The 12,247-nt window shown below is 39.6% G+C and overlaps 1 protein-coding gene and 1 pseudogene across 1 annotated transcript; both read right to left on the reverse strand.

Moving 5' to 3' along the window:
* On the reverse strand, positions 4,374–6,372 carry LOC109836277 (probable aquaporin PIP2-2). Its single transcript, XM_020404139.1, has 4 exons — positions 5,976–6,372; positions 5,313–5,608; positions 5,062–5,202; positions 4,374–4,794 (listed from the first exon to the last, which is right to left on the reverse strand). Exons 1-4 carry the CDS (start codon positions 6,286–6,288, stop codon positions 4,681–4,683), a joined length of 864 nt encoding a protein of 287 aa, XP_020259728.1. The 5' UTR covers positions 6,289–6,372; the 3' UTR covers positions 4,374–4,680.
* The window catches only part of LOC109836281, a 3,005-nt pseudogene continuing 420 nt past the window's right edge, over positions 9,663–12,247 (reverse strand).

Consider the following 12,247-nt stretch of genomic DNA (forward strand, 5'->3'; position numbering starts at 1 on the left):
TTGAAATTTATAATATTTCTAATATTTCAAACAAATAAAAATGTGTTAGAGATGTATTTGCAACTAAGGAATTTGATTGGTCTACATAAGATTTATCTTGTCAAACTTGTTTTGGCTGTAATGACAGGTTCAAGCTGTATCTTGAGATTCTAAAACATGCCTTTGTCATTTCCATCTGTATTAGTTTGGGTATAATCAGTTTCAAGTCCAGTTTAGTTCCAATTCATCAATATGATTCTAGGTTGAATTATGCTCTTGATAGTAAATGCTGATTGGATGTCTCCTATTTGGGTTCAAATCTGTCTCAGAAAACACAGATATCTGAGGGGCATACATGCCCCTATTATGGAATCCGGAAGGCGGGGCGGGCACACATGCAAGTCTGTTGGACTGAATTTTGAGTTGAGGGACGGCAGTCCATTAACCTTTTCTATTCTGTGTCCATCTCCTACTTGCAAGTTGTTGAGCTTGGAACCGATAGGAGACAGAGACTTGTGAAGGTTAAGGCGGCAGTGGGGGTATTAAGGCACTTAAGAAAAATATAGTGGAAAGATATAGATAAGGTCCTTTACCCACTTATGTATGATGATGTAGGACGCTTAATTGACAATTTCATGGGGGATGCAGACAATCACGAGCTAAATACAGATTTATACGTATTATTGACCTCCGCAAAGAAATGATCATATCTTCCAACCCAGAAGGCAGATTTTAACATATTATATATGTAAATCGTCTATCTCGACGAGACGGAGCCAACTAGATTGTCAGATTTTTAAAATCTCATCAGTTACACCCAAGTTTGGCTGAAATCTAAAAATAATCAGCTTTTAGTTTATTTTTTAGTAATAAAATTGAAGTCTATTTAGATTAGGAAATAAATTCAATATTAGAGTCAAATTAGATTAGGAAACAAATTCAATTTTGATTCATGATTTGTTTTCTCTAATATAGAGAGTTTTCTCTATTATAAGGAGTATTTTTAGGATAGAATTTGATACTTTCTATTTTTTTGTAATTCTAGTCTTACTAGGAGTCTTATTTGTTTTTCTATTTAAGAAGAATCATGTAACTCCAAAGGAGAATAATAACTTTTGATTAATAATTTTTTTTCTTCAATATTTACTTCGTGGATTCGAAGCTCTTCGTGGATTCGAAGATTGTCATTGGTGGATTTCCGAGGCTACTACTTCCGCGCTGCGTCAATTGGTATAAGAACCTTGTTCCTCCTATCCGATGGCAGATGATGAAGCCCCCTATTTCTCGAACCAAGTTCGACGTGCTGAAGACCGGTGTTAATCAGATGAAGACTGTCATAGAGCGACTTACGTCGGCAGTGGAGCGTCTGAACACGAGAGGAGTTCAAAATCACGTTGATGGTCGCTAGCGACGTGATTCGACTCCACATGATGAATTCAACAGCGACAATGACCCTAAGCAAGACCTTAGAGTTGGGAAGAGCACTAAAGAAGCAATAAAGAAAGAAGAATCACCACCAGAGCACAATATCTTCAGCACGAGGTGCACTGTGATGTAGAAGATTTGTCATGTTATTATTGACAATCACAGTAGAAAGAATCTTGTCTCTCAACGTATGGTGAATAAGTTAGGTTTGAAGACAGAGAAACACCTACCTCTCTACAAGATCGATTGGATTCACAAGGGCAATGATGTGCAGAACGATGAGATGTGTTGTGTATCTTTTTCTATCGGTCACAGGTATTTTGATGATATGTTGTGTGATGTGGTCGAGATAGATACTTGTCATATGCTTTTAGGTAGGCCGTGACAATTCGATATTGGAGCTACCCACAGAAGTAGAAACAATGTTTATATATTCAAGAAAGACGGACGCCGAATTATACTTCTGCCTCTTACAGAAAATGAGCCATCTAAGATAAAAACTACTAAGGAGAAAAAACTTTGGCAAACAACGAGGCTTTAGCAGAAAACTTGAAGCAATCTGAAGAGGTTTATGACTTGGTTGTAACTAAAAAAGAATAACCTGCCCCTACCGAAGTTCCTCCTTAGGTGCAAATAACTGTTGTGCATGAGATTCATTATGGTGATATGATAGTGAAGATGGATGATATGCATGATATTCTCAAAGGGGTTGAGAGTGATATTACACATATTGATGTTGTCCCGATGGAAGAGAAGGATAAATTAGAGAGTGAGACAATTGATGATATGTGTGAATTGCTTGGTGGAGGGCTAGAGACAAAGGAGATGAAAATATTGGGTATGGAGTATGACGCGGGATTTTCTTACCTAGAAGCAAAGTTGGTGAATAATTTTAAAAAGAATTTGATGATACTTCAAGCACTAGAATACGAGAAGCAACATGGAACATATTTTATGGAGTTTTTGAAGTCAACTGCACATCCACATGTCGCCAATAAAATACACATGATGTCGGAAAGAATAATATATAAATTTGATTCAGAAGAAGTCCTAGCCGAGAACGTAAAGAACAAATGGAGAAAATCAATGTTAAGTACAAGGCGGATGCTGACCGATGCAGGTTAAGAAAGATATTTATCGATGAAGTTACTATTTAAGCAAATATAAGCTCGAGATCGAGTTTCTTTCAACAAGGGGAGACTGATGTAGGACGCTTAACTGACAATTTCATGAAGGATGCAGACAATCACGAGCTAAATACAGATTTATACGTATTATTGACCTCCGCAAAGAAATGATTATATCTTCCAATCCAGAAAGCGGATTCTAACATATTATATATGTAAATCGCCTATCTCGACGAGACAGAGCCAACTAGATTGTCAGATTTTTAAAATCTCATCAGTTACACCCAAGTTTGGCTGAAATCTGAAAATAATAAGCTTTTAGTTTATTTTTTAGTAATAAAATTGGAGTCTATTTAGATTAGGAAATAAATTCAATATTAGAGTCAAATTAGATTAGGAAACAAATTCAATTTTGATTCATAATTTGTTTCCTCCAATATAGAGAGTTTTCTCTATTATAATGAGTCTTTTTAGGATAGAATTTGATATTTTCTATTTCTTTGTATTTCTAGTCTTACTAGGAGTCTTATTTGTTTTTCTATTTAAGAAGAGTCATGTAACCCTAAAGGAGAATAATAACTTTTGATTAATAAAATTTTGTTTTTCTTTAATATTTACTTCGTGGATTCGAAGATTGTTCTTGGTGGATTCCGAGGCTACTACTTCCGTGCTGCGTCATATGAGCAAAAAAACCAACAAGGTTGTTCAACCACCATCACAATATTATAGCCTTATAGGTGTCAAAAGTTCTTGACATGAATGGAGATGATAGAGATGGATCTGCTCAAGATCTATTTAGTGATTTAAATAAGTTTTTGAGTGGAATCCCTAACTTGACATAGGGTTCCAGAGCAAGCGTGCCTTAACTGTCCAATTAAATAAGAACCTAATGGCCTTTGAGGTTTCCATCTGGCCTGAGCTGACTGTTCAGTATGCTATAAACAATTCTGCTTCTTATCCTTGTCTCTCTTCAATGTTCTCAAAATTCATGGGGACCTCTTTTACTGATAGAGTAGCAGCCTTATTATAGTTGCCTCTAGTATGTGGTGGAGAGACTAAACCAATGGACGATTGTTTTTGCTGATGATGGGGGTTAGGTGTGCATCCACTAAACACCAGCTCACTGATAAAGTGGTTTTCAGTACTGTGAAAGGCTAATTATATTCAGGGCTCCAACCAAGTCTTAGTCATGTATCAATTGTCGATCAAATAAGTCTTCATGATTCGTTAAGTCCTGAGAGAATCTGATTTTCTTCCCCTTACCAGGCCAAGTTTATATTATTTGCATGTTGTAGTGCATGGTATGCAAGTGTCTCCTGAGTAAATCTTAATAAGGAAATATCCAGTTACATTTCTTGTGAAAATTCTTGTTAGATTTGCTCCTTTGTATTAGGAGATACTCCTTTGTTTCATTAATGTAGGCAAGAAATGTACTGATCATAACCTCATAGAGTATTGGAACCAAACAGCTGAACAACAAATTTCGTTATGTAGGACTTGCAAATTAGAAGCCAGGCATGATTAGAACATGTTGTATCAGGGGATGAGCAGGCTGTTAAAATCTATCAACTACAGAGTGTTATATCTAAAAAGTTGTCTAGGCATGGACAAAAGGCTTCTCTAACTTTGAGGTCCTTGTTTGATTTAGTTATAGCCTAAATCGATATTTTTTAAGTAAAAGAGATCGAACTGGATCGTACTTGAGGAAAAGTAGATGGTCCTTATTATGAAAATGGATGGTTACTACACGATGTTCCAGATATCTTTGAAATCCTAGACTCAAGTCAATCACTATGCTGCTGCCAGGTGATTGCATAGATGATGGTGAGCAACTCATGGAGCTTATGGGTACATGGATTAGTATTTGTCAATTTATCAGCCTCAAAGACTTGGAAATGCAACACCTTCCAGATACACTCAGTAGGAGCCATCATTGAGAGGAAACAGAAAGCTTACAGGGATATGGACAGAATGGGGAAATACAAGGCATGAAAAAAATCCCCATTTCAATCCTTGCATATCTACAGTTCATTAATTCAGCACGCACACTAACCATTCACACATTCAGACTTTTTTTAACTTCCCTTATTTGTTCCAGCACGATCGCCTGCCTGCCTGCCTGCCTGCAGCATTGACTGACAGTGGCTATCTAGGCGTTGCTCCTGAAAGAGCCCAGAGCCTTCACAGCTCCTGCTCTCAGGACGTACTGGTGATACGCTGCGGCGATTGCTGCACCGATGAATGGGCCCACCCAGAAGATCCACTGCAATTTTCGAATGAAGCTATACGCGTAAGCTTCCATATTAACACGTTATATACTATTGTTAGGCAACAAAAGAAGGTCAAAGGTTGTGTTTAGAGGCTGTAGTTTGATTGTCATCAGCCTGTTGGCTGCTTGGAGAAGCAAACATAAGATGCTATGTATGCTACCTGCTGTCTCACCATCAAGTGATGCTTTCTTTAATTAGGTCAAATTAAGATGAAAATGACAAACCAAGTAGAATTGATATAACTGTGTTTAGGCACGTACCTGATCATCCCAAGCCTTATCCTTGTTGTAGATAACAGCAGCTCCAAAGCTTCTAGCGGGGTTAATTCCAGTCCCAGTGATAGGGATGGTGGCCAAGTGGACCATGAACACTGCAAACCCAATTGGAAGCGGAGCCAAAACCTACAATAACATCAACAACAGCAACAACTGAATTAAAACAACTCATAACATTAGGAAGAAGCAACGGAGAAGAGCTTGAGGGTAACAGTGTCAGAGGAGGTGAGTGTTACCGGCACGTGGGAGTCACGAGCGCTGCGCTTGGGGTCAGTAGCAGAGAAGACAGTGTAGACAAGGACAAAGGTGCCGATAATCTCAGCAGCGAGGCCAGTTCCCTTCGAGTAGCCATCGGCAAGTTCGTTGGCTCCACCACCGTAGCGATCGTAATAGGCCTTCTGGAAACCCTTGATGAGCCCAACCCCGCAGATCGCGCCTAGGCACTGAGCAATCATGTAGAGTAGCGCGCGGATCAAAGACACCTTTCTCGCTAGGAATAGGCCGAAGGTCACTGCGGGGTTAATGTGACCACCTGCATAGCCGCTTACTAGATTAGATTAAAGCTTAATTAAAACTCTATGATCTTTTTTCTTCAGGGATGTCAATGTTAAATTATCCTCGCAAGTGTTTCTATTCGCATTTTAGACTCTTTGATGCCCAAACAGAGTTACACTTTTGTTCTCTGTTTGCATGTGAAGGGGGTACGTTCACGCGTACGTACGACACAAAAAAGGGGGGTTTCCGCAGCACACAGACACCAGGTTACTCTTCTGGGCATCATGAAGTCTCGTTATTAATAAGCAATTTTAGAGCTAGGTTATGGGTAACCCAAGCGCAAGGATGCATCTGAGGTTACTACTAAATAGTAATAATAACAATAGGCTCAGCGTGAAGCATACCAGAGATCCCGGCAGTGCAATAGACGAGAATAAAGATCATCCCCCCAAAAGCCCAAGCAATGCCAAGAATTCCGACACCACTACAAGCGGCATCAGCGTTGATAGCAGGATCGCTCTGATGCTTGTATCCGATAACTGTTGCAACCGTTATGTAAAGGAACAGAAGAGTGGCTATGAACTCTGCGATCACAGCACGGTACAGTGACCACTTGGTGAGTTCATCCATGTCGATGAGCGGAGTCGGAGGAGGATCGGAGTAGTCCTTTGCAGTGAACTCAGTCTGCTCAGGAGCAGCCTCGACATCCTTAGTCATGATGATTCACAGAGCGAAGGGGAGAGTGAGCACTATGGAACAGGTTACTAATAAACTAGCTTTAAGGTTGAGTTGGAGGTGTAAGTTTGTAAGGCTATTTATGGTTAGCGTGCGGTGACCAGAGCCAAAGGGAGTGGAAATTGTTTTTAGTGAGTGTTTTTTTTTTTTTTAAAAAGTGCCGCCCCTAACCGACCCTTAACCCCCACCACTAATTTCAATCTGCCGTCATTTTTTTTAGGGGACCCGCATCCAGCTTAGCTCTCGCGCTCGCTCACTTTTTCTTGTCCGTATGTTAACGGATGTTACTCGATGATGGAAACGGATCGAATCAAATGTGAAGGCATTCATATTTGTATTCCTCAAAAGATTTCGAATCTGAAATCGGGATTGAAAAAAAAAAAAAAAAACTCGAATGCTGATCCTAACGTGAGTTTTCTTTGCTAAACAACTATGAATTTTGTATTTGACTTATTTTGAGCGCTTATGTTAAAATTACTTGATTTCATTATGCATCAAGTCCGGGTCATAGTAGTTAGTATGTATTCATTATAGAGACCAATAATAGTTTATAAACATCATACATCATATGTGCGGCTGTTGTTTGTTCGAATGAACACGGTAGTCTAAGCTGCCATTAGCGTTCTTTTTGGCGAGAGAAGATGTCATTAGTTAGAGATAATGTTTTCTAAAACGGAAGCAAGTACAAAACTTGGGGTGATGACATCCGAAAGAAAAGGGCTCCTCAACCCACTTCCACCAGCTCTCACATGCGAGGTGTGCGTATGTATTATGCACCTTATTCATGCTTACTACCAAAAAACATTATCGTTTCTTCTTATTCTTCTTCATTTCCTAGAGCGGAGCTTTTATTTTCGTGGTTTTTCTTCGGGACAATTCTTCTTACAGCAAACAAATATCTGTTTTATTTGGTGTTAGTCATTAGCCTACAGTGTTTAATTAGAGCAGGAGGGAGAGCGTTGGCGATTTGTTCGCTTACTAGTTATCCTGTGCGGTTAATAAGGACGGAGGAGCATTATGCTTGCTATTGGCACCTCAAAATCTATTAAGCTCCTATGGTTTCATCTGCGAATCTATTAAGCCCTCGTGGTTTTTTTCGACTCTATAAGGATGGTTTTGGATAGAATAGAGTCCAACGCGTGGCTGAATATAGGCCTCACACATTCTGGTGAGGCTGCTATCCATCCTGCAATCGACACGTACGAGGATGGACGGCGAGATTCTCGTTGACGGTTTGGCGCGGCAGGAGGCTCATTAGGTGGAGATGCCTCTGGGAGGCCCAGCCCACCGATGACATTTTTTTTTCGAGACTGACATGAATGATCAATAACAATAATTACAGCATTAGGCTAATCTAATATTAATATATTAGGATACAGACGCTGATGACTGACATGAATGATCAATAGCAATAATTACAGGAGGATTAGGCTAATCTAATATTAATATATTAGGATAAAGACGTTGATGACCGTTATTGACAGCTACATTCCTTGCTTTTCTTTGAAAAAGAAAAAAGAAATATTATGAATGGATAGTGATAGAGATGGCCCGCCACTAACATTGTGTCTATCTCAGCAAATATGCGCCGTCATTAGATTAAGACGACTGGTAGCTCTGTATTAATTAACGGGAGGAAATAACTTCCGAGAAATCTTAGGTTGAGTCTAGTAAGTAATGCTGGTTTATTTTTAATCAAAAGAAAAGGAAGAGGAGGAGGAGGTAAAAAATGTCATACGAGTATCAGGGCCCAAACCAAATCATGAGAACAAAGAAGGCAGGTTGCTCACAGCTGTGGATCAGGAGCTACTTCAATCCAATGAAGGATTTACATCTGTATGAACACCAATTAGTCCTCAACTGCTTAGCGGTCATTTATTTATGTTTTGATGTTGAACCGAAGTGAGAACGATTGCCCCCCACACTTGAGGCAAATGTGTTTTGGCGGAGCCATTAGGCTCAACAAACTGCAGCAATCGATCATTCTTGAATGCTTTTACCGAGATACATGAATGTTTGAACGAATCAAATTCGAACGACGTTCCATTATGCGTCTCCGAACTCGAATTCAACAAATTAATCCTAATGAATTCGAACTTGAATGAATACTGCAGCTAGTATTCGTTCAACTCGGTTCCTTTCCACCCCTTTGAGGCTGGTAGCAAATTACTATTTCCTTAATCATCGGTGGAGAATAAGAAGAAATAAGAAGAGGCAAATTACAGGGGGGCATATGCTAATTGCTTCTTCCTCTTGTTTTTTCGCACCTCAATTCTCTTCTTCTATAGCATCATTAAACAGAATAATAACGTTCAATTTTCGAACTTACATTAACAAATCTGTAGATTCATGCAACTCGGTAACTACTTTATCTAATGAGGATTTATGTGTATCCGACTATAGTTTGATATTTATGTATAAAATAGGCTAATGTGGTCCCCACAATGCAGCCACTTTCCATCGGGCTTGAAATTTTTTGTGAAGCGTCTGAATCATAGCCACAGTGTTTTTGCCATCTTTTACAGAGAAAAACAACCGAAGAGCCCCTCAACATCATAAGACCTAAATCCACTGGGCTTGAGAATATTTATTAACAGGCGTAACTCTCGGTGTTTGGTTTTTTTTAGACGACTGAGGTTATAATTATTAAGTTACAAATCGTAAAACATAGACACTTCAGCCTAATTAGCAGTTAAATACCCTATAGTTTCCCCTAGCTAGTTTGCATTTTATATCCTCATTGGTTTTTAGAAGCGCTCATACATCCCAAAGTTTCTAAAATTTGATACTTTAATACATCATGTTATGTAAATGTGAGAACCTCGAAATTTTTCTATATGGCAATTATAAGCTAATTTTATATCTTTTAGCCCTTTATATATGTTAAATTTAATGTTACAGCCACTATAATTATATTTAAAATGTAACTAGGATAGATTAAAATAGAATTATTGCATGTTCACTAGTAAATTCTGCAAACATTAAGAGTTAAAAATGTTTTAAAATTAGCCTATGAGTGTCACATGAGGAAACTTGGGGATAATCATCATGTTTGCATTACGTGAGGTATTAAAATCCAATTTTTAGAAATTTTGGGTTAATAAGTGCTCCCAAAACCAAGGGAGGGATTTAAGTGCGAGCTAGGAGAAAGTATAGGGTGTTTAAGTGCTAGTTATCCTAACAAAAATGTGATAATTGCAGGTGGCATGTTGATCAAATTACTGGAAAAAGAACAACACCACTACCACCACCAACGACAACGACAATAATTCATCCACATTTTAGAGTCATTGACATGAGTTTAGCTTTAAGATGTGGGTATGTAGAGTATGATTATTTCAGACAAATTTTTTGAGGGCATGTCTACCTAACTAATGTCTTTATTTTTATCGTCCTTTCTATGTTTGTCATTTGCATTATGCACGTCTGAAACTAGTCCGCCCAAAATGGCAGACCGCCAAAAAAAATGTTACCCAAAAAGCTAGTCTACCGAAAAATGATTAGGGTACAAATTACATAGAAAACCCTTTATGATTGTTCAATTCCTTCACAACTGATCAAGATGATGAATGATTGATTAAGTCAGCGGTGGCTTCTGGCTGATGATCCGACAATAGCCCTAATGCCTCCCGCTCTCAGCACTATCTGATGATAGATCGCAGCTGCCGCAGCCCCAATTATAGGCCCAACCCAGAAGATCCACTGCAATTCAACCGACAACCCAAAACAATCATTAATCATTTGAAAAACTAACGAGCAACTTGCACAATTGTTTCTCAATCCATATAAATATATATATACCCTCTTGCTATACTAATCAGTTAACAAATTGATTAAGTTATGTACTGGTTATTTACGTACATGATCATCCCAAGCCTTTCGTTTGTTGAAGATGACAGCAGGACCCAGACTTCTGGCCGGATTAATCCCTGTTCCAGTGATGGGGATGGTGGCCAAATGCACCATGAACACCGCAAACCCAATTGGAAGAGGAGCCAAAACCTTGAGAGGTGGTTAACAAATCACCCCATCAAAATTAGAAACCCATCCATTACGTACAGACCCTTTCACAAATCAATTTTGAAATTAAATAACGACCATCAATGGTTCATTCACAAAATTCCCATGAATTTTTAGAATAAACCGACTAAACTATTGTTGATGTCTGATATCAAACAGTCAATGAAAGGAGTGATTAAGTTAATGGAGGTCCTCTAACCCTCCAAATATCTGGTTCTGGAGTAAGATGTTCTTCCCTGCACAAGCAACAAATCATAAGAGGGCGGAGTTGAGTTCCCCGGTTGTTCCTCCGACGATCAAGTCAGTGATTTGCTTGAGTAGAGAAGTGAAATGAATTGCAGTAGTTCTTAAGCATAGTGGATAGATGTAAAGATCTTACCTTATTATTGAAAATAGTATCCCTATTTATAGTGACGGTAGAAGGGTAGAATGATAACTTTGGCTAAGTATGGGATGACGGTCACGTCAGCCACACAAGTAGCAAATCATAAGAGGGCGGGGTTGAGTTCCCAGGTTGTTCCTCCGATGATCAAGTTAGTGATTTGCTTGAGTGAAGAAGTAAAATGAACTGCAGTAGTTTTTAAGCACAGTGCATAGATGTAAAGATCTTACTCTTATTATGAAAAATAGTATCCCTATTTATAGTGGTGGTATAAGGGTAGAAGAGTAGAATGATAACTTCGGCTGAGTATGGGATGACAGTCACATCAGCCTCTGCTTTACAGATGTCGGTCGACGAGTGGAGGAGATGTCACTTCGGTATTTAATGCGAAGTGGTTGGAGGTGTGCGATGCCGACGTGGTCCGATGTGTCATAAAGACTATTGGGGGGCAGAGGAATGATGACACCCATAATGCATTTAATGACATTTACTGCAAGGTGATGGTTGCCCGTGCAAGGGAGGGGGCTCAAGGCATTTCGACGCCTTTCTACTTGTCCGGTGGTCGAGAAGTTCTGCCTTTTGAGTCATCTTCCCACGGTGTCAGCCGATTAGTCGGTCTAGTGGAGTGATTAAGCAATCGACTTAGCCAAGCGTCGACACGTAACCCCTTTCGAGTCATCATCGCAAGATGTCGGCGTGTCGAGTCGGCCGAATTGGGCCTTTTGTTATCTTGAAGCGCCGACTCGATTACACATAATATGGGACACTTGTTCGCCATTGATTGGAGATTATCTTTCATCACTAAAATGGCTATAACAACTATCATGTGAGGTAATTGTCATGGACTTCATAATTAACTATCCTATAACTCTCTGATATTATGTTTTCTCAAAAAAGTGTCAGATAAGATGGCGATATTCTTCCGTTGGAGACATTTTGTTTTCATTTATGTAATTAACTTTTCTTTTTGTAGGTGCAGCCGATTTCATTGAACTATTATTAATCAGTGAAACGCGGGAGGTGTTTTTCTTCTGATTCCAGGATAATTATATGTTCAATTTCCAGATGAAAACAGCCAGGACATTAATTTTTAAACAAAACACAACAATTGACTGAAACTTTTGCCACGTACTAGTTAAATCCAAAGGGTGAAACTAAGAAGCTAGCTAGCTTACCGGGACGTGAGAGTCACGAGCATTGCGCTTAGGATCGGTGGCAGAGAAAACCGTGTAAACCAAAACAAAAGCGCCAATAATCTCAGCAGCCAGCCCGGTGCCCTTGGAGTAGCCATCGCTCAACCGATTAGTTCCCCCACCGTACCTCACGTAAAACCCCCCCTGCAGACCCCTCACGATCCCGGCCCCACAAATGGCACCCAGGCACTGCGCTACCACATACAGCCCCGCCCGGATCAGCGACACTCTCCGTGCCAAGAACAGACCAAACGTGACCGCGGGGTTGATGTGTCCTCCCGAGATCCCTGCGGTGCAGTAGACGAGGACGAAGATCATGCCGCCAAAGGACCAGGCGACGCCGAGG

The sequence above is a fragment of the Asparagus officinalis genome, chromosome 4 (genome assembly GCF_001876935.1).
Source record: "Asparagus officinalis chromosome 4, Aspof.V1, whole genome shotgun sequence".
In the NCBI taxonomy this organism is placed as follows: Eukaryota; Viridiplantae; Streptophyta; class Magnoliopsida; order Asparagales; family Asparagaceae; genus Asparagus; species Asparagus officinalis.

Excerpts from the sequence above, each read along its gene's own strand:
- LOC109836277 (XM_020404139.1), bottom strand. The coding sequence starts at position 6,288 with ATGACTAAGGATGTCGAGGCTGCTCCTGAGCAGACTGAGTTCACTGCA. Across the intron at positions 5,609-5,975 it reads TTGCACTGCCGGGATCTCTG|GTGGTCACATTAACCCCGCA; the intron begins GTATGCTTCACG and ends GCGGCTATGCAG. Across the intron at positions 5,203-5,312 it reads CTCGTGACTCCCACGTGCCG|GTTTTGGCTCCGCTTCCAAT; the intron begins GTAACACTCACC and ends ATGTTATTGTAG.